The following is a 25,968-nucleotide window of genomic DNA, read 5'->3' on the forward strand; positions in this document are numbered from 1 at the left end:
GGAGAGGCAACTCAAATTGGCCATAAAACCTGTCAATTCAACATCATCACAAACTCCCTCAATTTCTTTCTTCTGACTCTGTCCAACTATCCTTAGAGAAATACAGAACAATCTGCCCAAGAGTTTACATTTGACGTTCACATTGAATGTGGACCATAAGATGAAAAATATGTTTATAAGATCATGCATTCTTGCCAAAGGGTAGTGATTTCATTTATGTTTATGACATAAATGTTCTGGGAATAGTTGGTCCCAGGCTAGTATCAGAAAGTCATTTGAAATCTCATATGTAGATTTCATCATGTTACCCAAAGTAGGAAATGAGGATAAAGAATCATACATATCTATTCCACTCAGAGCCCATGTAAAATACATGGCACAATATGTCTTCATCATCCATTACCAGCAAAAGTACTTTCATATACTGACCCTTCAGCTATCAAAAAAGTATTCTGTGTGCATATACTATTCCACACTAGTCACACTTATGGATTCTACTAAACATAATGCAATTTTGTAATCCAGATAACCAATCCTAAACAAAATTCAGAAATTAATCTAATCATCCTTGGTCTAGTAACTTCTAGTCTGTGCATCAATAATAATGAAGACACTAAACTCTATTCATATAGGACTTCTAAAATATTATATACATTTCTCCTTGTCACCATCTAAGGATAAAGATCTTGTATTAGAACATATATCACTCTGAACCCACTGTCCACTTTGGCCTGGGAATCAGGTAGGCTAAATTTAGATCTTCTTTGCTTCCTTGTTTTCTCCAAATTTACCCCCAGTCTCACACCCAGATTGGGAGCAGACCACATACTGCAGCCTCTGCAACTCCTTACCAGCTACCCATCTTCAGTGTATTTCCTTTCAAACCTCCTTCCAAAAGCTCTTCTCCTAATTCCAGCCCCAGAATTTATCAGGCACTACCTGGGAACATTCAGGCCACTCCAGACATGGAAACAGGTAGCCTAACTGTGGACCTTCATCGTTCTTTCCTCTCTGATTCTTCAAATCTACTCTCCCAGATTAGAAGCAGACCGCATTCTGCAGCCTCCCCATCCTCTCTGATCCCAACTTCACTGGATCACAAAGATCTTTTCCTCAAAACTTATTTTTCCCAACTCATCCCTTTATTCTGGACCCCAACTCCAGTAGGCATTCTCTGGGAAACCAGACAGTCAAGCCTGAAAGATGAGTGGGTTGGCCACTGTGATGGCTTGTATATGCTTGGTCCAGGGAGTGGCACTATTAAGAGGTGTGGCCTTGTTGGAGTAGATATGTCACTGAGGGTATGGACTTAAGACCCTCCCTCATCCTAGCTACCTGGAAATCAGTCTTCTACTAGAGGCCTTCTGATTAAGATGTAGAACTCTCAGGTCTTCTAGTACACCTGCCTAGATGCTTCCATGTTCCTGCCTTGATGACACTGGACTGAACCTCTGAACCTGTAAGCCAGGCCCAATTAAATATTGTCTTTTATAAGACTTGCCTTGGTCATGGTGTCTGTTCACAGCAGTAAAACCCTAACTAAGACTGTCAGCAAAGCAGGTCAGTGAGCTTCAGGACTTCCCTCTGTCCCCTCACTTCCATATCGAATTCCCAAGTCTCATCACTATCTCTGCTGCAGACTACCTGCCACAACCTCAAGTTCTCTATCCTCATTGATGGGGAACTAAGCAGATCCTAATAGAAGACCCTGCTTTCCTTCCACCTGTAGAACCCATGTTATCCCCCTTCTCTCATTCCAAGCCCATCCATATTCTTAAGTGTTAGCTTCCCATATATAAAAACACATTTCACCAGGAAAACCTTAGTGGCCTCACCCAGTAGAATCCTAAAAGAAATTCCTAGAAGTTAACGCACAACCAACACACTCACCTAAAAACCCATGAACATTATCAGAAACCAAGGAACAAAACACCCACCCAACAAAGAAAAGACCAGATATCAGCATCTAGAATTTCACTCTTTCAAAATCTAGATTTTGAAAGAGTGAAATTCTAGGGTTTCTATCTCCACTCAGGGCATATCCTCTGCCAAAGGACGCCATACCCAAGTGGCGCAAAGAGGTAGCTTAAATACCTAGGAGAGTAGAGAGGCAAGACTGCACAAGTAGAACCACCCCCTCTGCTTCTCAGGTGCAGAAGATACCATAGAAAACATTGGCACAAAAGTCAAAGAAAATGCAAAAGGAAACTAGGTCCTAAACTGAAATACCCAGGAAATCCAGGACACAATGAGAAGACCAAACCTATGAATTATAGGTATAGAAGAGAGTGAAGATTTCCAGCTTAAAAGGCCAGTAAATATCTTCAACATAAGTATAGAAGAAAACTTCCCTAATCTAAAGAAAGAGATGCCCATGAACAAACAAGAAGCCTACAGAACTCCAAACGGATTGGACCAGAAAAGAAATTCCTCCCATCATATACTAATTAAAACACCAAATGCACTAAAAAAAGAAAAGAAAGAATATTAAAAGCAGTAAGGGGAAAATGTCAAGTAACATATAAATGTAGACCTATCAGAATTACACCAGACTTCTTGCCAGGGACTATGAAAGCCCGAAAAGCCTGGGCAGATGTCATACAGACCCTAAGGGAACACAAATGCCAACCCAGGCTGCTATACCCAGCAAATCTCTCAATTACCATAGATGGAGAAACCAAGATATTCAATGACCAAAACAAATTTACACAATATATTTCCATAAATCCAGCCCTTCACAGGATAATGAATGGAAAACACCAACAGAAGGAAGGAAACTACACACTAAAAAAAGCAAGAAATTAATCTTCTTTTAACAAACCAAAAAGAAGAAAGCCACACAAACATAACCACCTCTAATCACAAAAATAACAGGAAGCAACAATCACTTCTCCTTAATATGTCTTAATATCAATGGACTCAATCCTCCAATAAAAAGACATACACTAACAGATTGGATACATAAGCACGACTCACACTGCTGCATACAGGAAACCCACCTCAGGCACAAAGACAGACATTACCTCATAGTGAAAGGCTGGAAAACAATTTCCCAAGCAAATGGTCCCAAGAAACAAGCTGGTGTAGTCATTCTAATATCTAATAAAATGGGCTTTCAACCTAAAGTAATAAAAAAAGATAAGGAAGGACACTTCATACTCATCAAAGAAAAAAATCTACCAAGATGAACTCCCAATTCTGACATATATGCTCCAAATGCAAGGGCACCCACATTCATAAAGGAAACTTTACTAACGCTCAAAGCACACATTGCACCCCACACTATAGTAGTGGGAGACTTCAACACTCCACTCTCATCAATGGACAAATAGATCAGGAAAGGACAAACTAAACAGAGAAACAGTGAAACTAACAGAAGTTATGAACCAAATTGATTTAACAGATATCTATAGAACATTTTATCCTAAAACAAAAGAATTATACCTTCTTCTTAGCACCTCACAGTACCTTCTCCAAAATAGACTATATACTTGGTAACAAAACAGAAGACTGACATAATATAATCTTATAATAATATAAAAAGATTGAAATAATTCTCTGCACCCTATCAGATCACCCTGGACTAAGGCTGGTCTTCAATAACAACAAAAACAAGAGAACACCCACATATACATGGAAACTGAACAACATTCTAATCAACAATAACTTGGTCAGGGAAGAAAGAAAGAAAGAAATTAAAGACTTTTTAGAATTTAATGAAAACGAAGGCACAGCATAACCAAACTTATGGGACACAGTGAAAGCAGTGCTAAGAGGAAAACTCATAGCCCCGAGTGCCTCCAAAAAGAAACTGGAAAGAGCATATACTAACAGCTTAACAGCACTGATGAAGGCTCTAGAAAAAAAAAAAAAGAAGCAAATACACCAAAGAGGAGTAGACAGCAGGAAATAATCAGACTCAAGGCTGAAATCAACCAAGTAGAAACAAAAAGAACTATACAATCAACAAACAGGAGCTGGTTCTTTGAGAATACAAACAAGATAGATAAACCCTTAGCCAAACTAACCAGAGGGTACAGAGACAGTATCCAAATCAGCAAAATCAGAAATGAAAGGGAGACATAACAACAGATACTGAGGAAATCTAAAAAATCATCAGATACTACTACAAAAGCCTATACTCAACAAAAGTGGAAAATCTAGATGAAATGGACAATATTCTAGACAGATGCCAGGTACCAAAATTAAATCAGGATCAGATAAGTGATCTAAACAATCCCATAACCACTAAAGAAATAGGAGCAGTCATTAATAGTCTCCCAGCCAAAAATGCCCAGGACCAGATGGGTTCAATGCAGCATTCTATCAGACCTAATACCAATACTCTTCAAATTGTTCCACAAAAGAGAAGACACAATTACTCTGCAAAGAAAGAGAACTTTAGACTAGTTTCCCTTATAAATATCGATGCAAAAATACTCAATAAAATACTTGCCAACCAAATCCAAGAACCCATCAAAATGATCATCCACCATGATCGAGTAGACTTCATTCCAGGGATGCAGGGATGGTTCAAATATATGGAAATCCATCAATGTAATCCACTATATAAACAAAGTCAAAGAAAAAAAATCACATGATCATTTCATTAGATGCTGAGAAAGCATTTGACAAAATCCAACACCTCTTCATGATAAAAGTCTTGGAAAGATCAGGAATTCAAGTCCCATACCTAAACATAGTAAAAGCAATATACAGCAAACATCAAACTAAACGGAGAGAAACCTGAAGCAATCCCACTAAAATCAGGGGCTAGGCAAGGCTTTCCACTCTCTCCCTACCTATTCAATATAGAACTCGGAGTCCAAGCCAGAACAATTAGACAACAAAAAGAGGTCAAGGGATTCAAATTGGAAAGGAAAAGGTCAAAGTATCACTATTTGCAGATGATATGATAGTATACTTAAGTGACCCCAAAAATTTCACCAGAGAATTCCACTGAATGGTTTTAGCTCCTTTGTCAAAGATCAAGTGACCATAGGTATGTGGATTCATTTCTGTGTCTTTAGTTCCTGGTTTTGTTGATTGTATAGTTCTTTTTGTTTCTACTTGGTTGATTTCAGCCCTGAGTTTGATTATTTCCTGCCATCTTCTCCTCTTGGATGTATTTGCTTTTTTTTTTTTTTTTCTAGAGTCTTCAGCTGTGCTGTTGTTAGTACAAGCTCTTTCCAGTTTCTTTTTGGAGGCACTCAGAGCTATGAGTTTTCCTCTTAGCACTGCTTTCACTGTGTCCTGTAAATTTGGTTATGTTATGCCTTCGTTTTCATTAAATTCTAAAGTCTTTAATTTCATTTCTTCCCTGACCAAGTTATCGTTGAGTAGAATGTTGTTCAGCTTCCATGTGTATGTGGACTTTCTGTTGTTTTTGTGATTATTGAAGACCAGCCTTGGTGGTGATCTGATAGGGTGCATGGAATTATTTCAATCTTATATCTGCTGAGGTCTCTTTTGCAACCGAGTATATAGTCTATGGAGAAGGTACCATGAGGTGCTGATAAGAAGGTATAATTCTTTTGTTTGAGGATAAAATGTTCTATAGATACCTGTTAAATCCATTTGGTTCATAACTTCTGTTAGTTTTACTGTTTCTTTATTTAGTTTGTCTTTCCCTAATCTATCTGTCCATTGATGAGAGTGGAGTGTTGAAGTTTCCCACTACTATTGTGTGGGCTGCAATGTGTGCTTTGAGCTTTAGTAAAAAGTTTCTTTACGAATGTGGGTGCCCATTTATTTAGAGCATATATGTTCAGAATTGAGAATTCATCTTGGTAGATTTTTTTTCCTTTAATGAGTATGAAGTGTCCTTCCTTATCTTTTTTGATTACTTTAGGTTGAAAGTCAAGTTTATTAGATATTAGAATGACTACTCCAGCTTGTTTCTCATGACCATCTGCTTTGAAAATTGTTTTCTAGCCTTTTACTCTGAGGTAATGTCTGTTTTTGTGCCTGAGGTGGGTTTCCTGTATGCAGCAAAATGTGAGATGTGCTTATGTATTCAGTCTATGTTTTTTTATTGGAAAATTGAGTCCATTGAAATTAAGACATATTAAGGAGAAGTGATTGTTGCTTCCTGTTATTTTTGTTATTAGAAGTAGTTATGTTTATGTGGCTCTCTTCTTTTTGGTTTGTTAGATTATTTTCTTGCTTTTTCTAGTGTGTAGTTTCCCTCCTTCTGTTGGTGTTTTCCATTCATTATCCTTTGAAGGGCTGGATTTATGGAAATATATTGTGTAAATTTGCTTTGGTCATGGAATACCTTGGTTTCTCCACCTATGGTAATTGAGAGATTTGCTGGGTATAGCAGTCTGGGTTGGTATTTGTCTTCCCTTAGGGTCTGTATGACATCTTCCCAGGCTCTTCTGGCTTTCATAGTCTCTGGCAAGAACTCTGGTGTAATTCTGATAGGTCTACCTTTATGTTACTTGACCTTTTTCCCTTACTGCTTTTAATACTGTCTGTTTAGTGCATTTGGTGTTTTGTTTATTATGTGATGGGAGGAACTTCTTTTCTGGTCCAATCTATTTGGAGTTCTGTAGGCTTCTTGTACGTTAGTGGACATCTCTTTCTTTAGGATGATGACATGCTGCCTTGATTTCTGTTGGTAACGTTCCTACATTTGCCTTTTGCCATTTGGCTATCTCTGGTGTTAGTTGGTCCTGCTGTCTCTGGCTGGCGCTTGTCCCTCCGGTGTGCCTGCAAGCCTGTCTCAGCACCCTTCCCTGTCCCTGTCTCTCCCCTGGCAGAGTATTGTGGCGCTGCCCAGCTCCTGGCTGCAGGTGGCCCAGACATACCCTGTCCCACCTGCTCTGCCACTCCTGTGCTCCTAGCTGTACACACCTGCTCAGTCGCTGAAGATGGTGTCCTTACCTCCAAAGCCAGGAGTCAAATCCCTATTATCTCTTCTATACCTGATATTTTTCTCTTCCATCTCTAGGACTGTTGGTGATGTTTGCACCTATAGTTGCTGATCACTTACCTAGATTTTCCATCTCCAGGATTCCCAAAGTTTGTGTTTTCTTTATTGCTTCTATTTTTGGACCTTGAATTGCTTTATTCATTTCTTTTTTTTTTTTTTTTTTTTTTTTTTTGGATTTGGTTTTTTCGAGACAGGGTTTCTCTGTATAGCCCTGGCTGTCCTGGAACTCACTCTGTAAACCAGGCTGTCCTCGAACTCAGAAATCCTCCTCCCTCTGCCTCCCAGAGTTCTGGGATTACAGGCATGCGCCACCACCGCCCGGCTGCTTTATTCATTTCTTTCACATATTTGTTTGTGGTTTAGTGGATTTAAGCAATTTTTCATTTACTGTTTCATTCATTTCTTCCACCTATTTGTTTATGGTTTATTTAAGGATTTTTCTGTCTTCTCTTTAGTGCCTCTATCATCTTAGAGAGGTTGGTCTTGAGGTCACTTTCTTCTACTTCAGCTACATTGGAATGTCCAGGCTCTGCGGCACAGGTTGACTGGGCCCTGGCGGTGCCGGATTACCCCGTTTTATTATTGTGTTCTTACACTGCCCTCTAGTCATCTGGGTTTGCCATTTTTACAGGTTTTTCATGTCAATTTCTGAGTCTATCTTTGTATTTTTTCCCCTTTGATTTGTTTCTATTTTTTAATTTTTCTAGTCTTCTGGCCTGAGTGTCCTGTGTTTCTAGTGACTAGCGAGTCATCAGGTCCAGTAGAGTGTCGCTGCTAGTGTTTTGGTTGCATTACCTCAGGGGTTTGGGGCGCCAGAGCTGCCTCTGGGATTCTGGGGTTCTGGTACTGGAGTGGCCTCTGGTTGAGCAGTAGGCTTCTGCTGGTGTTGTGAGCCAGGATATGGAGGGAAAAAAGGAGATGTGCTGTGAGAGCTCTAAGGAAGCTTGGGATATCTGCAGGCAAGATCTTACCTGGGGTTCTGGATACTAGCTTGGCCTAGTCTTCTGCTGGAGTTGTGGGTATAGAGCTAAGGGGAGGGGATCCTGTTGGTGATAGTTGGGCAGGTTCTAAAAAGTATTAGAAGGCAGGGAGCAGTCTCTATCCAGGGGTTCTGGGTACCAGCATCGGCTCCAGAAAAGCAAGAATCTTTTCTAGACACTAACCTTGTATAGCTTGCAAATATTGTATCTAGAAACTACAAGTGGATCCTGGAAACCTCCATTGTATTCTGTTTCTGATAAAGGTATAAAACGTCTGATTGTTAGGCTTGCTGTGATCCCACTAATGTGGCCTAGTTAAGATTCATTTCTCATCAGCCATATCAGGTAATCTTGGCTCAGTAAGTACTGAGGATCTTACAAGGATCAAATGGGGAATGGGACAGGAGAGGGGGAGAAGGGGAAGAATATGGGGGAAGACAGCTAAAATTAATGGCTATTTGAGAGATAGTATGGAAACTAATAGAAGCTTCCTAAAATGTGTGTGTGTGTGTGTGTGTGTGTGTGTGTGTGTGTGTGTGAAGGCTATCTACATGAAATCACCAAACAAGGGAGACAGAACCCTAAATGGTCATTTCATGTCACCACAAGGTTTCACACTGGGATTGGGTTACATTTAGTTCAGTTACTGGGCAAAGAAGCCCCATGGAAATCCCCCAAACAGCTTTTGCCAAGATTGTTGGTTGCTCTCCACAAAATGATGCCAAGGCCTCGTTGCTGAAGACAACACCTGTACAACTAATAAAACATGGAATGATAGAGCCAGTGATTACATAGACCCTTCCTTTTGATTTTTTTTAAATAAAGATCTAAGATCTTTAATAGGTGTCACAGTTGGCTAAACAACACAGAAATGAAACTAGCTGAGAAACAGGCTTCTAAGTTTTCTGGTTTTCTTTCTTTTTTTTTTTTCTTCTATTTAATGTATATGAATACACTGTAGCTGTCTTCAGACACACCAGAAGAGGGAGGGCATCGGATCTCATGACAGATGGTTGTGAGCCACCATCTGGTTGCTTAGATTTGAACTCAGGACCTTTGGAAGGGCAAGCAGTGCCCTTAACCACTGAGTCATCTCTCAAGCCCCCACATAGACCCTTCATACCTACATTCTTTGTTACCAGAAGATACTCTACACTCTAGCAAAAGTGTAAACACCAAGCCAGCCACAAACCTTTTGATCTACAATGCTTCTTGCCTGCAAGATATGCTAGTGTGCTGATGACACAAAACTTGTGGGAGTAACCAACCAACGTGTGATTTGACTTCCAGCCCACCTCACAAGGTATAAACCCATAGGTGATACTGTTTGGGTCACCAAGGACCTGAGACTTGTTAGCCCATGAGCCTAGGGTAAAACCAAATACTACTTACTAGTCTTTAAAAAATAAAAAAAGATTGATAAAATGACTCCAAATGACACTCTCTCTGCTTTACTCATAAAGCCAGTTCTTGCAAAGAAACTTCCTCCTACAGCAAATGAAAAAATACAGAGACCCACAGTAAACGTCATGCAGAGAATGGGAGGCCATGGAACACTCAGCCCTACTGAGATGTCGTTATCCAATCCCTCCACTAAGGGCTCAGGGATCTCCATGGAACAGGAAGCGAAAAGAACGTAAGAGCCAGAGGGGACATGGAACACCAAAAGGACAAGGCGCTCTAAATCAACATGAGCAAAGGTTATATGACCTCATAGAGACTGAGGCAGAATGCCTGCACATGCCTGGCCCTGTCCTCTGTATATATATTACAGGTTCCAGTTTAATGTTTGTATGGGATTCCAGAGTGTGCAAATGAATGGGTCTGTTTCTTGTGCCTTCTCTTAGGCTCTTTCTCTTTCGTCTAATTCAGAGGTGTTAGCTTTTATTTCATCACTCAATATTTTATTTTACTATTATCCTTTAGCAGCCCGTTTATTTTCTAATGAGACAGAAAGGGAGATCAAATGAAAGAAATTGAGAGAAACTAGGATGAGTAAAGTGGGAAGAACTGTAACCAGATATTGTATGTAAGAAAAAAATACTTTCAATAAACAGAGTCAGGAGGGAGAAATTAAGCTGGAACTGAATTAAAATTGAATTAAACTGAAATTAAGCTCCACTTTGCCTCCTGCTCCTCAGGAGGAATTCTATAAACCTAGTCAAAAGTCCATCCTTGGTGGTAGAAAAGAGCTGGAGAAACAGCTCAGTAGTTCAGAGTACATTCTGCTCTTATAAATAACTCAAGGTCAGCTGGAGGTTATAGTACACACCTTTAATCCCAGCCCGCAGCCAGCAGAAGTAGGTGGATCTCAGTGAGTTCTAGGACAGCCTGGTCTTTAACAAGTTCCAGGCTAACCCTGGGTTATATACTGAGACCATGTTGAGAAGGAGGAAAGAATTAGGAGGAGGAGGAAGAGGGAAAGGAGGAAGAAAAGAAGGGGTCAATATAGGAGAAGAGGAAGAAGAGGAGAAGCAAAAACAAAACTACACAAATTAAGTTCCTAGTAGCATCAGGCAACTCACAACTCTAGCTCCAAAGCCTGCATACACTTATACTCACATGCACAAACCTGTTCCAAATACATACACATACATGTAACTAAACACAAAACAAATAGCTGGGCATGGTAGTAAATGTCTTTAATCTCAAGACTTGAAAGGCAGACATAGATCTTTTTGAGTGCAAGGCCAGTCTGATCTATAGTGAATTCCAGAACTAAGGACTACAAAGTAAGATCCTGTCTGCAAACAAATCTGTTTTTTTTTCCTTAAGCCCATGATTAGGAAGGTCATAGTATTATGGTGACTTTTTGCTTTGTTTTGTTTGCTAAGTGAAAATAGTGTCAATGTGCCTTCTAAATATATATGTTTATGCCCAGATTCATGTTGCTATCAACCTTGGTCAGGAAAGCTTCTTTGAGAAGAAGTTAGTATAGAGGCTCATGTTCAGTGTAATGAAAATAAATGACTGTTGAATATTCAACCTAAATGAGGCATCTATACCTACCTTTCCCATACTCTAGAAACATCATAGAAGACGGGGTAAGAAGAATATAATAGCCAGATATGGATGCATGGTATAAAATGCTGTCTTCTGGGAACTAGAAAGATAGTTCAGTGTTTAAGAGCACTTGATGCTCCTGCTGAGGACCTGGGTTCAATTCCCAGTACCCACATGGCAGCTTACAACCATCTATGACTCTTGTTCCAGGGAATTAAAAGCCTCTTTCTGACCTCTGAGGCACTTAACACACATGGTACATACACACATGCAAGTGAACACTCATACACATAATTTTTTTAATGAATATGACATGATCATTATAACATCAACTCATAGCACGGTATTCATAGGAACAACACAGAGCCTGTAAACATATCCCCATGGGTAAGGGAAGGGGTTTATAATGTCCTCCTTCTACCACAGATGGCTGCTGGAAGAGAAAAGTCATTTTCTTCAGTGGTGTAGCACTGTTAAGTTGCCCCACATGAATGGCCAGCCCGATCTATATAGTGAGTTCCAAAACAGTCAGGGTTATGTAAAGAGATCCTGTCTTTTAAAAAAAAAAAGTGGGCCTCACACACAAAAAATACTCCGGTGAAATTGTTAAGCTGGTAAAAGCACTCACTGCCATTTCTAACAATCTGGGTTTGATCCCCGTCACCCATGTTCTAGAGAACTGATGCCAAAAGTTGTCTTTTGGCCTTCTTATGAGTGCTGTGGCATTCCTGTCTACACACACACACACACACACACACACACACACTTCAGGAAATCAATGTAATTCATTTAAGTGTATTCATAGGTAAGAATAAGGACAAGGACTTGTTACTAGGAAGAAAGGATTCAATGGGAGTGTGAGGGCATGAGAAATGGTAATAGGGGTGAAGATGACAAAAATTCGTTAAATACTTGTATAAAACTGTCGAAGAATAATTAATGAAGACAGTAAATTAAGAAAGCAAAGACAGAACAAGTAAAGAAGCCAGGTAGAGTGGCGTACACCTTTAATCTCAGCGTTTGGGAGGCAGAAGCAGAAAAATTTCTGTGAGGTTGAGGCCAGCCTGGTCTGCATAGTGTGGTCCATATACATAATGATATCCTATCTCAATAAAATAAAATAAACAAATGACAATAACTTTTGAAAGGAAGGAAAAAAAGAGCCTTATTTGGTATTAGTGGGAGTATAAACTAGTACAACCATTAAGTTACATAAAAGTTAGTATGTAGGTTTCTCAAGAAATTAAAAAGATGACATATCCCCAATGTTGTGAGTCACGGCTAAGGTCGCCCCCACTGATTCTTTGGTGCCTAACTTATCCCAGGTCTCTGTCTCATCCTAGAGATACCCCACTTCCCCACCCCTGAGTTGCAGATTTCCATTCATTTTCATAGCCATGTAGCCTTCTCTCCTGTCCTTCCCCACACCTGATCCTGAATCCTCCATCCCCTCCCTATTCTCCCTTCCTCTCGGTCCCCTCCCTCCATCTACCTCTTATAACTATTTTATTCCAAGTGAGATTCAAGCTTCCCCCCCAACGAACCTGTGCCCTTGGGGCTCTCAGCTTCTAAACCACCAACCAAAGAACATATACAGGCTGGCCCTAGGCCTCTCTACACATATGTAGCAGATGTGCAGCTTGGTCTTCAAGTGTGTCCTGAACAAGTGGAGCAGGGGCTATCCCAAGAGCTGTTGCCTGTACTAAGGATATGATCCTCTAGCTGGGCTGGCCTCGCGGGCCTCAGTGGGAGAGGAAGTGCCCAGCCTCCCAGGGAAAAGGGGAGCTGACCTAAGAGGGGTGGGCCCCAACCCACTCAGAAGAGAAGGGGAGGAGGGATGGGGGGAGGATTGTGAAAGGGGGCGACCAGGAGTGGGCAGTAGGCAGATGTAAAGTGACTAAGTAAAATAATAAAATTTAATTTAAAAAAATTAAAAGAAAAAGGAAGCTACCCATATGGCCCAGCCACACTTTCCTGTGAGAGCACTCTGCAGAGAAACTTGCACAGCAGTGTTCACAGCTGCTTACTCACAGCAGTCCCAATGTTCATTAGTAGATGAACATCTGCCGTATAAAAATATAGTACCTACACACAATGGAATTTTATTCAACTGTTAAGAAAAATGAAATTATGAACCAGTACCCAGTGCTGCAAGCTCAGCAAGTAGAAGCCAGTTTCAGGGTGCTGGCTGGCACAGGCAATCTTCCGTCCAACTCGACTCCTCTCCTAATTGCCTACAAAGCTGCAGTATGAATAAATTTATGCCTCAAAACAAAGCTCAGTAATCACCACCCAGGGGCTTGCCTCTCCCTGCATCCATCTGCACCTCTGCACCCATCACAGCCACTCACTGCTGCTCACAACTCGTTCACAGCTGGAACTTTATTTACCACTACTGTACCCCTCTTAACTGCTGCTGCTTACTTGTCTAATGCTCTGAGAAAACACCCTGAGGTGGTTTGAATAGGTTTGCCTCCCCGCACAGATTCATGTGTTTGAAAGCTTGGCCATAGAGTCCCACTATTGAGAGGTGTGGCCTTATTGGAGGAGGTGTGGCCTAGGAGGAGGTGTGTCACTCTGTAGGAGGGCTTTGAGGCCTCTTATGCTCAGGCTTGCCCAGGGCAGGAGAGGCTCCTCCTTGCTGACTTTAGATCAAAAGTAGAAATCTCAGCTCCTGTAGGGGCAGTTCTGAGGCTAAGGTCCTGTTCCCCAGTTGGTTCTTCATCTGTCAGCGGTACCTAGAGGGACACAGGGAGCTGCAAGGGAGGAGAGAGTTAGCGTGCTTCTGAGGGAGAAAAGCGTGGCCAGGCCTACAGGCAGGTGGTTAAGTATGTAACTGAGCAACTAAAGTTTAGGTCGGAGGTGCAAAGATAAGAATATTAATGGGGGGGTGGGGAGCGGCTGGAGAGATGGCTCAGTGGTTAAGAGCATTGACTGCTCTTCTAGAGATCCTGAGTTCAAATCCCAACAACCACATGGTGGCTCACAATCATCTGTAATGAAATCTGATGCCCTCTTCCGGTGTGTCTGAAGACAGTGACAGTGTACTCACATATAATAAATAAATTTTTTTTTTTTTTTTTTTTGGAGTCAGGGTTTCTCTGTGTAGCCCTGGCTGTCCTGGAACTCACTCTGTAGACCAGGCTGACCTCGAACTGAAAAATCCACCTGCCTCTGCCTCCCAAGCTAATTAAAATTGTTAAGCAAAAACTAAATTAAAAACTAAGAACTAAAAACTAAGCAAAGCAAGCTGGGGTGCAGCTCTGTTAGTTGACCATTTGCTCAGCAATGCACAAAGTCCTGAGCTCTATGCCCAGCACCTCAGAAATTAATTAAGTGTGGTGGTGCACACTGCAATCTCCAGACCAGGAAAATAAAAACAGGAGGGTCAAGAGTTCAAGGTTATACTCGGCTGTAAGACTATACATCATCGGGATTGGAGAGATGGCTCAGCAGTTAAAAGCACTAACTGCTCTTCCAGAAGTCCTAAATTCAATTCCGTAAACCATATGGCGGCTCATGACCATCTTTAATGGAATCTGATGCCCTCTTCTGGAGTGTCTGAAGACGGCTACAGTGTACTCATATAAGATAAATAAATAAATCTTTAAAAAGACCACACATCAACAAGGTCAAGAGGACATCCTGTCTCCACCTGACCACTGCTGAGACACAGGGCTATGGGGTCAGCCATGTGTACCCTGGGTTTTGAGGGTTCTGCCCAGGATCAACGGGGTACAATTGTCCAGACTGCCATGAATGGACTATTCAGGTTCAAATTCCAGTTTAGAACTGGATGTGATGACAAATGCTTATAATCATTATCACTTGGGAAGCTGAGGCAGGAGAATCACAAGTTGTAGGTCAGTGTAGGTTATAGCAAAAGAATCAAGAAAAGGAAAAAAGGAGGAATGGAGCTGGGGAAATGGTTTAGAAGTTAAGAGCACTGGTTGCTCTCCCAGAAGACCGGTTTAATTCCCAGCACTCACGTGGCAGCTCATAGCTCACTGTTCTCCAGTCCCAGAGGATCTGATGTTATCTTATGGACAGCATGAGCACCAGGCACACATCTGGTACACAGATATAGATATAGATGATATAGATGATATAGATATAGAGATAGAGATATATGCAGAAAGCACACATAAATGTTTCTAAAAGAAGGCTGGAGGATGGCTCAGTTGGGGTATTTACCTTATAAACCTACAGCTCTGAGCTCCACCCCCGCCAGAACGCAAGTGAAAAAGCCGGGCGTGACAGCACACTTGTAATCCCAGCAATGTGAGCTCAGACCTCTGAGAGACACGATCGCAAAGTTAGAATGCACCTGAGGAATGGCGGCCACCAAGAGTTATCCTCTGACCTCCACACACATGCATACCCATCCATTACACACACACACACACACACACACACGCGTGAAAAGCCGTGACATGCCTAGTAGGCCTAACCTGAGAATTCGCGAATTCTAGACCCACGAGGGCTACGGAATGATACCCTGTACCAAAGAGAGACAGATACATATGGGTATGTAGATCTCAACTCAGATGCTATGTAGTCTGTGTAATTTAATTTCTACCACCTGTAAAGATGAACATGGAATGGAAATAACCGAAAACTGAAGAAACAAGAGGTGGCTAGCCTGCACGATGGGAGGCTGCGGGACTGTAAAACAAAACGTGGCACACAGCGCGCTCCACGAACCAGGAAAACACTGTGTTCAGTAATGCCAGCTCTTGGAAGGATGAGGCAGGGAGACTACTGTGGCAAGCACAGATCACAGGGAACCAAAACCACGTGGACATACAATATGTGACTATACCTAAAAAAAAAAAAAATTCAAACAAGAAAACGGCACAAGCAAACAATCACTTCAGGTGTGCTTCTACAGGACTTTAATCCCAGCACTCAAGAGACAGAGGCAAGAGGGATGAGGAATTCAAGCAATCCTCAGCTACAGTGACTCAAAGCCACCCTGTGATATAAAAGCCTGACCCCGCCCTCCCACCCCCACCCCCCAAAAGACAGAACCAGAGATACTGCATCAGGTAAAGGTACTTGCTTCCAAGCCTGGTAATCTGCATTTGACTCTTGGGATCCAAATACTGAATAAGAACCAACTCTGGCAAGTTGTTCTTTGACCTACACATAGCCACCGTGGCACACAAGCATAAACATTCACACATACAAAATACACAGTAAATGTATGAATAACACATTCGCAGAGAAACTGTGGGGGGAGCGGGGAGGAGAGAGACATATGATGTATCTGTATGAAAACTCCAGATCAGGGAGACCCCTAGAGACAGAGAGTGATTGGCTGCACTGGGGAGACGAGGAGGGGCTGGAGAAGAAGAAAATAACTGCTAATGTAGCCCTGGCTGTCCTGGAACTCACTCTGTAGACCAGGCTGGCCTCGAACTCAGAAATCCACCTGCCTCTGCCTCCCAAGGGCTGGGAATTATTCCCAGGATCTAACTTACTTTTTGGTGGTGGTAGGGACTGCTGTTGTGTTGAGGGAACAGGGTGTATATAGTCCAGGGTAAACTTAAACTTGCGATTCTCCAGCCTTTTCTTGCCAAGTCCTGGGATTACAGGAGTGCACCACCAAGTCCCGTGGGATTGGGGTTTCTTTAAGGTGCTGAAAGCCTCTCAGAACTAGACTGAGGTATGAGGTAGTGACCTTACAATACTGTGAATATGCTGAATGTCACTAGACTGTGAGCTTTGAAACAGTTAATGGTTAATTTTAAATTACAGAAATTTCCTCTTCAACAAAGGAAATAATGGTCAACACAGGACACAGACACTCAAGAGCCCTCCTGTGCTCCCCGTCTCCACACCCGGCCCTGGCACAGCCATTCCTGGCTACCTTAATACTGCTTACAACCGTCACTCACCACCCGCCCAAACCTGAGCCCACACAGACCACATCGGCTTCCACACGGCCTGCACAACATCACTAGGTCGGGAATGGCACTCCAGTCACGTAGGAATCCATCCTGTTTACCAAAGCAGGCTACCCTTTACCCTAAGTATAAACGGTAAGAGGAAATGAAAAACACGTGGCTGGAAACGTATCTCAGTGGGAGAGTCTGCACACACCAAGTGTGATCTATACTGGAATTTGAGAAGTCCCGCCTACGTCAACTTACTCTTTCAATCTCACCACTTATACTACATGGAATTACAAGAATGAGCACCCACACCTGGCTGTATGTATACACTTGGCACACACGAAGCCCTGGGTTCCATCCCCAGCACCTCATAGAACCAGCGTGGTGGGACACACCTGTAATTCTAGCAATGGGGGAGGGGAGGCAATCACAAACAATAGCACAAAGGTCATCCTCAGCTATAGAGGGAGCTCCAGACCACCATGGGTTACACGAGACCTGCTTCCAAGTGTAAGAGACTAACTGGGCAACCTCTGCTTTGCACCCTGGGACTCCCAAGGGTAACTACTTAAGTCTAGAGGGCACCTGAAGGAGCCCAACTCTCACATACAGATAAGTGACAAAGCCACCTGGGACACCACACAGTGCAGAACCACAGTGAAACACAATACCACAATGGCCCAGGCGTGGTGAGACATGACAGTAACTCCCAACACTAGGGAAACTGAGCCACAAAAAGGAGGAGTTTGAGGCTAGCCTGTACTACATAGTGACACTCTGTTAAAAAAAAAAAAAAAAGAAAGTGCCGGGCGGTGGTGGCGCACGCCTTTAATCCCAGCACTTGGGAGGCAGAGGCAGGCAGATTTCTGAGTTCGAGGCCAGCCTGGTCTACAGAGTTAGTTCCAGGACAGCCGGAGCTACACAGAGAAACTGTCTCAAAAAAAACAAAAAAAAAAAAAAGAAAGAAAGAAAGAAAAGAAAGTGACAGCAGATTGTTTGGAACCAAGTATGGTAGTTTCCCCCAATAAGAACCCAAACACTCCAAGGTAACTCCAGATCCCAGACGGCTGCACAAGTAACAGGTGAGCTTCTAGCCCGGCATGGATACTGACCCACTATGGCCTGTGTGGGACACGCATAGTGCATAGTTACAAATAAAATCCGTTTGCCTCTAACTAGCCTAAAAGCAAATCATCTTGCTAATTTCAGATGGATGGATAGATGGATGGATGATGGACAGACAGACGAACGGACCAAGAATGGATGGATGGATAGATTGGTTCTCACTATGTGGTCCAAGCTGGCCTGCAGTTCAAAATCTTCCTGTCTTAGAGCTGAGGTTACAGAAGAGCTTTTCTCCCAACAGAAAATGGCCTACTGTGGCTCTCCCTCCTCTCGCTTCCCCTTCCTCTCCCTTCTTCTCTCCTTCCCTCCCCCACCCCCACCACACACACCCACAGCACTCTGTTGGTCAAGCTGAGGACCCAAGTGTCAGTCTACAGGGACAAGGGAAGCCGTGTTTCCCACCTACCCCACCACCAAGAGGCTTTACCACCAGCCAATGCTCGTCATCCTGGCTGAAGCACCAACTGCTATTTCAAAAGCCCAGCCACAACACACTACACAAATCCAGACTGCGTCATCCACCTTCCCTTGGGAAGGATTGGGCAGGAGTAAGATCACAAAACCACCGCAGGTCCCCACTTCAGGAAGGCCTCCCAGTGGACGCTTGGGTCTTCTGCACACAGCATCACATTAGCAGTGACCAAGTCACTGCCTACCAGGCATAAGAGCTCCAGGAATTCTTTTTGTTGAGATTTATATGTGTGTGTTGGGGTGGATGAAAGCTTGTATTTGTGTATGTTTGTGGTGTGTGTGTGTGTACACCTGGGTATAGACATATATTTGAGGGTTCACATGCATGTTGACATGTGCATGTGGATACCTGAGGTGGGTGACAGCAATCATTCTGGATTGTTCTTCCAGCAGTCAGTATCTTACCTCAGCTTCCTGAGGCTGGAAAGGCTGGAGCTACTCATCCAGCATTGACATGGGTTTGGGGGATACAAATTATGTTTCTATGCTCGTGCAGCAAGTGCTTTAATCACTGAGACATATCTCCAGCCCCTCCCCTTTATTTTTTGAAACAAGGTTCTCACTGAATCTTAAGCTCTCAGGCTAGCCTATCTGGCCAGCAGGATCTCCTGTCTTCATACCCACCCTCAGTAATAAGATTATAGGCAAATCCAAGTTTCTACATGGGTACCTGGGATCTGAACTCAGGTCCTCTTACTGGCATAGCCTCAGAGCTCCAATACTCATCATGGGACCCGAGGTTAAGGAGCCAGAGAGATAGCAAGGAGGTCTCTCCTCTGCCTGTTGGGGAATTCCAAGAGTCCCCACCGTTTTTACTTAGGAATTGGAGAGTCGGAGAAGAGCTCTGCCTTATTACAGAAGTCAAGTGGTACTAACAATATTTCTTGTTTTCTGTATGTCCATGCTCAGGCATCTTGGACTTCAGTTGTCACGTGGGGACAGCCTCTCCCTACCCCCCAGGGCTAACCCGCGGCTAGATAGTAAACAACCTGTCAGCCTAGAACAGAACTGCCTCATGCAACATCTGCATCTGGGGAAGAGAGGAAACAAGGTCTCTATTACAACCCAGACATTCCATGAACTCCAGATCTTCCTGCCTCAACCTCCCCAGTGCTAGAATCATAGGTGTGTACCATCAAGCCTATTCTAATTCTCCTATCTCCCCTTCCCAACAGCTGGGGTTATAACCCTGCAAAAACAGGAGATAGCCAAGTTCAAATCAGGACTGCCAGCTTCCATGTCACAGAAGCCATGGCAAAGAAATGCCCAATAAGGAAACTCTATCTCAGGTCGCCTCTTCTTCTATTAAGCCCCCTGTTAATGTTGAGTGTGAACTCAACACCCAGCCTCACTTTATAAAAGCAGCAGAGAGTACAGGAGGAAAGGCCCAGGACAGACCCGAGGCTCCCTTTTAAAAAGAGGAGATCCAGAAGAGACCACAGGCTGCCCAGGCCAAGGGAAACAGAGGCTAGAGGCAGACAGAGGGGTGAAGAAACTTTAATAGCCACCCATCAATGTGAGCAGCAGGAGTGTCTAAGCCATGGTGGCCCCATTTCTTGGGAGCATCCTGGAGCCCGCCCCTCAGTCCTGGCTATGGCAATTTCCCAGCCAAGCTCACCACATACAAAGGGACCTGAGGGGGGCCTGAGGACCCCCAGTCTCTAGGACCACATCTGTAGAAGCTTAAAAACCAAAGTTCTCTGTGGCCAAAAGAGGCCAGGTCTCGAGGCTGAGAAGCCAAGCAGCCGCCTGCTGTTCCGCTGTGGCTCTGTCCCAGTCTGACTGCACTCAGGGCCAGGTGGTAGCCACGTGTCCTCAGATCAGAGAGGTTTTCCTTTCTGACAGCAGCAGCGACTCCTTCACAGCCACCAACAGCCCTGATGGGGGCAGATAACCCTGACCTCGGAGGCGCAGCAGTATGAGAAGGGTGGCGGAAACCAGGATGGCACTCAACACCCCTGTGGGGACAGACAGATGGTCAGGAGTGGGACAAGGAGGGTAGAAACTATCACAGACTACTAAGTGGAGAGTCTGCTACATACTCCCTCTAACAGCCCCGAGTTCGTCACATGGGAAAGCCTATCTTACCAGCAGCTGCAATAACCCCATAGGCATTTGGGTTTCGAGATGAGTCTCCAGCAGACGTAAGTGTGACATTCCTGAAAGAGGTCTCATTCTCCACGGTTGTAGAAATCCTTGTAGTTGTGGTATTCTCCTCCTGGAATATCTTGTCAATTTCTGTGTCAGTGTCTGCAATGAGCCCAGGCATCAGGAGTTGAGGGGCACCCAAGGTTTAGCAGCATGGCTTCCAGTGCCCAACGCTTAGAATTCATCCTGATCTAAGGCAGAGTAAAGTTGGTGGGAAATCACTACTCGATGTCTTGTCACCACCGCAGGGGAAGGCCCAGGAGGATGCACGTGTTCACATCCTCACACTAATCACCACGGGAAGATAATAATGTCCTTAAGTAACTACCAGACTTCCCCACCCACACAGGGACACCAGGATCCCAGGACACAAACCGCAGCTGAGCTCATCACTGGAGTCGGGACAGTCTGGGTGGCCATCACAGCGCCACGTGTGTGGAATACAGACATCGTCCAGTATGCAACGCAGCTCGCCCCCCCGACAGGGTGGGCGGCTACAGTTGAGGTTCTTGTCAGAGCCAGCAGGGCAACCGCTGATGTTGTCACAGGAGCAAGGAAGGGCAGGCTGCGGTTGGCACTGCCCGCTCTGAGCACATGGCTCAATCCCTGAAACAGAGAGTCTCAATCAGGTTCCAATCATCCGTGCAAGAAAATGCAGTGCAAGAAAATGCCAGGCAAGGTGGTGCACACCTTTAACCCCAGCCCTTCGAAGACAGAAAGCAAATCTCCGAGTTTGGGTCAGCCTAGTCTACAGAGTGAGCTCTAAGACAGCTATCAATATGTAAAGAAACCCTGTCTCTCTCTCTCTGTCTCTCTCTCTCTCTGTCTCTCTCTCTCTCACACACACACACACACACAAAGGAAATCCCATTGCTCTGGCTGCCCAATCAGCTCTAAATCCTAACTTCTACAAGCAGCAAACTAAACTGAAAACATCTCATCTGTTAGCTACTTTCATTCCAGCTTGGGGGGGTGGGGGGGCGGGGGGCAGAGGCAGGTAGGTCTCTGTGACTGAGTTTGAAGCCAGCCTGATCCACACAGAGAGTTTCGGGCCATCCAGGGACATACAAAATAAAATTGAAAAACACAGCTTCCTCGGGACTGAGGAGGTAAAGTGCTTGCAGTACAAGCATGTGGGCTGGGTTTAATCCCCAGTACCCAGTACCCAGGTGCAGCAGGGCATCCCTAACCACAGGGCTGACAGTACAGACAGATAGGTCCTAGGGGATCTTGGGCCAGCCATTCCAGCTCAAACTGGATGCTCCAATTTTAGTGAAAGATGGTCTCAAAAAGTATGGTGGAGAACAACAGAGGCTAACACCAACGTCAAGCCTCCAACCTACATACACACAAACACTCCTGCACACACATGTTCCCAGACACGCACTCAATGAAATAAAATAACTCCGTGTGCAAAGGCTCCATGTAAAGTCTCCATGCTACTCCTGTCAATCAACCCACGTTCCAGTACCTCATCCTCCCATCAGGCTCCTCCCTTACCTCCTCAGGCTCCTCCCTTACCTCCTCAGGCTCCTCCCTTACCTTCTCAGCCTCCCGGTAAACCTGCCTTAAGACTCGGGCTCTTTTGTTTCTGTTTTTATTTTTGATCTGAGACAAGGTCTCACCATGTAGCTCTGGTTGGCCTGAAACTTGCTATGTACAACGGCTAGCCTCTAATTTGCAGAGACCTACCTGCCTGTGTCTGTCTCTACAGTGCTGGGAGTAAAGTGATCCCAACAGTCCAGACCCATAGACCCCACCTGGCCCTGCTTACCCAGCCCCACTAACCCAGCCCTATAACCAGTCTGTTCCTAACCAGTCAGTTCCTAATCCCCTAATCCCCATGTCTGGCACCGGTCCCAAGGTCTGTGTCTGTGCCTTCTCAAGCCCCTCTCCAGGAATGGGCCACTTACTACACTCTTCCTCGTCACTGCCATCAGAGCAGTCCCGGTCCCCATCGCAGCGCCAGGAGAGGGGCACGCAGTAGCCACTGGTAAGGCACTGGAAGGTGTCTGTCGGGCAGGAGCCAGCTCTAGAGCCTGAGAAATGAACATAAATGAGGCCTTGGGTGGGTGGGGGATCCAAATCTAGGATATTTTACAGAGGATAGTTATGAGCCGCCATCAGCTAGAGAGAAGCCATGTCGCAAGGTGCAGAAACTACATTGGTAGCCGCCCTCTGCAGAGCGTGCTTGGGTCCCTGCAACTCCCTGAATACTGCTAGTAGACAGTGCTAGTCTCCAGTCTACTCAAACACTGTGATCACACAGAGCCGGTGACAAGAGTTGGGACTCAAACCCAGGTCTTACTGACCCTTGAGACTACTAGGTTCCAAATGGCCAGAAAGTCTACACTAGAGGCCAGCAAGCTCCACAGCTTAAACAGGCTGGGAGAGGAGCTGTCCCCCAACATGCTCTGCAAGAGTCCTGTGGTCAAGGTCCCTATACGTACGCAGGAGGTTGGAGGCAGAAGGACCCTGAGTTCCAGTCCAGTTAGAGTTGCACAGGAAGACCTTGACTTAAACCTATTCCCTCATCTCTTCCTAGGTTAAGACATTCTGCATGACCTAAACATGTCACCCTGAACTAGACCCCTAGTACCTAATCTCCACCAGGACAGAATATCACACTCTTATCCACTCTGATCATCCACTATCCCACGGAACCCAGGTCCTCTCACATCCAAGTCTAAATCCCTCTCTTCTCCATCAAGCCTCCTCTATCCTGGCCTCCCCCTCATAGGTTATCTAAGAGACTTGACTCACTTTCACCACAGGGCCTTTGCACATGCCTTCCACAGCCCAAGGGCCCTTCTTCCACTCTGTATTCAGAGGAAGGAGAATCTAGAGTCTTTTGCACATCAAGCAAACATTCTACCACCGAGCTATACCCCGGCCACTGCCTGCCTTGTCCTTCCAGTCTGCAGCTTTCAGATCTCAGTTTATATCTTGGGCAGTATCTCACGTACCCCAGGAAGTTCTGCCTCCCACACCTAGTAACATCTATCTTCCTACTGACTGAACACCCTCAGTGAAGGTCGGGGACATGGCCTCATGACCCGGTCTAGTGCCTGACAATGTGTGAACAAGTCATGTCAGGGTCCACACTGAGTCCAGATAAAACATAAGCCTTTCCTGGACTCTGAACAGGGAAGCCAGGGCTGTTTGCTGATCAGGAGGGACAGGCAGTTGAAGAGGCCTGGTGCTTGAACCAGCAGGAAGGAAGAGAGAGACAGGAGGGAGCCTGAGAGCTTCCCACCTCACACACAGAGCCAGAGCCTCCGAGATCCCTCCCTCCCCTTGTAGTCAAATGCAATTATACTCGCATACCACACAGTCCAGGAGCTCCAGGAAGCTGAAGAGACCAAGGCCTGGCTATCACCCATGCCTCCCAGCATAGCCTCCTCTCCATGCCTAACAACTCACAGTCCGGCCAATGCAGACCTCCTCTCCCTGAGTCTCTTGATTTTCTTGGAATGAGCCCAGAGCAGAGCAGACCCTATACCTCATGGGGGCAATTAATCAGACAGGACTCACGATGACCCATGATTTCTCCTCCCAGTCTATGTCCTCATCTGTAAAAGAGGAATACTAAGGCCAGACATAATGTTGCTCAATTGTAACCCCAGCTCCTGGGAAGCTGGGACAAGAGGACTGCTTGGAGCTACAGAACAGCCAAAAGTGGGGGAAGGAGGAGGGGGGGGAGGGGAAGGAGGAGGAGGGGGAGGACTCTACAGACCCATAAAACTTGGCCAGATAAAGTGTCCCATACCTATAATCCCTGTGCGGGAGAGCCTAAGGCAGAAGCTGAAACTCCAGTACAACCTGTGTCACACAGTGAGTCCCTGTCTCAAAAAACTGGGAACCAGTGCCTGCCTTTAATCCCAGGACTTGGGAGGCAGATCCAGGTGGATCTCTGGGAATTCAAGCCCAGCCTGATCTGCATAACAAGTTGAAGGCGGCCAGTGCTACAAAGTGAGACTCTGTCTGTAAAAAAAAAAAAAAAAGCAAAACATAATTAAAAACCTAAAACAAGCCGGGCGGTGGTGGCTCACGCCTGTAATCCCAGCACTCTGGGAGGCAGAGGCAGGCGGATTTCTGAGTTCGAGGCTAGCTTGGTCTACAAAGTGAGTTCCAGGACAGCCAGGGCAGAGAAACCCTGACTCAAAAAACCAAATCCAAAAAACAAACAAACAAACAAAAACAACTAAAAACAGAAACAAAAACAAACAAAAAAGAAACAAACAAACAAAAAACCACCTTGAAACAGTTAAGACCTATTCTCATATAGAGTGGACGGTCAGAGGTGGCCAGTGGTCACAATCGGGACCTGTCCTGCCCAGGACAGGTGCCTGACCAAGTTTGGGGATCACAGGGGAAATACACTCCGGGGCTCTTCCTTCCGTTCTCCGAGGCATGATTCCAAGGATAAACTGAAGCCACAGAACTTCAGGCCCAGGGCTGAGGGTTTCGGGAAGGCACACCTGCTGCGAGAAGGTGCCAGGTGACCAGCCCTGCGTGGTGAGAGGTCAAACAAAATCAGAAACCTAAGCCTTCCAGCCCACACCGGGCTGAAGGACGGCTTGGAGGTGACTTAGGGACAGCGCAGGAATAAGGGAGGACACGGAGAAGGCACCCACGTGTAGTGTCCCCGCAGGCAGAGGGCCTCCACTCTCCCCACGCTGAATCCAAACGCGCGTGCTGGGGGAGTGTCAACGACCGATGGCCGGCGCAGCCAATAGTGAGGCGATGCTAGCGCGTGGAGGCGGGAGCAGAAGGGGTGTAGGAACGGGGGTCCACTCACCCGACACTTGGACCAGGGTACGGGCCGGAGCCGGGGTTGGAGCCGGAGCGGCCTCTAGGCCTGTTCTGAGACCCAAGAGCAGCCGCAGCACCAGGCCCAGGGCCGCTGCCCGCCCAGCTCCGCCCCGCGCCATCCGACCGCTAGCCGAACCGCTCCGCTCCGCTCCGCTCCCGGGCAGCGGCGCTCAGAGGGATGCGCTGCTTCTCGCGCACGCGCACACAAAGGCAGGGGGAGTGGCGCAAGCAAGCCTGCGACCGTAAGTATCAGAATACAAGGGCACTCAGAATTTAAGGCTCCTCTTGGCTTTTTCCTAACAGCAAAATCTGATGGGTTTGGTGACCTAGGCCTGTAACTCCCAGATATTCTACAGCCTGAGGAAGAGGAGTACAAGAACAAAAAGCCATCCTATTAAAGGAGAATAAAAATCACTGAAACAGGTCAGGTATTCGGGGGATAGTTCAGTAGTAGAGCACTTGCCTAGTAATCAGGAGGCTCTAGGTTTAATCCCCAATACTATGAAAATAATAACCACATCAATTTGAAATAATAAACTTCCAGGGCTATAAACGAACTTAGCAATTTTGACCCAAACTTCACAAGCATCCT

General features: G+C 45.1%; 1 protein-coding gene across 1 annotated transcript; it reads right to left on the reverse strand.

The window, feature by feature from the left end:
• Positions 1–19,894: 19,894 nt before the first annotated feature.
• Positions 19,895–25,574, reverse strand: Cd320 (CD320 molecule). The gene is made up of 5 exons (XM_052165483.1): positions 25,363–25,574; positions 22,475–22,600; positions 20,937–21,167; positions 20,502–20,663; positions 19,895–20,371 (listed from the first exon to the last, which is right to left on the reverse strand). The coding sequence occupies exons 1-5, from the start codon at positions 25,493–25,495 to the stop codon at positions 20,229–20,231; spliced, it is 795 nt and encodes a 264-aa protein (XP_052021443.1). The 5' UTR covers positions 25,496–25,574; the 3' UTR covers positions 19,895–20,228.
• Between the last annotated feature and the right edge of the window lie 394 nt (positions 25,575–25,968).

The sequence above is a fragment of the Apodemus sylvaticus genome, chromosome 20 (genome assembly GCF_947179515.1).
Source record: "Apodemus sylvaticus chromosome 20, mApoSyl1.1, whole genome shotgun sequence".
NCBI classification, from domain to species: Eukaryota; Metazoa; Chordata; class Mammalia; order Rodentia; family Muridae; genus Apodemus; species Apodemus sylvaticus.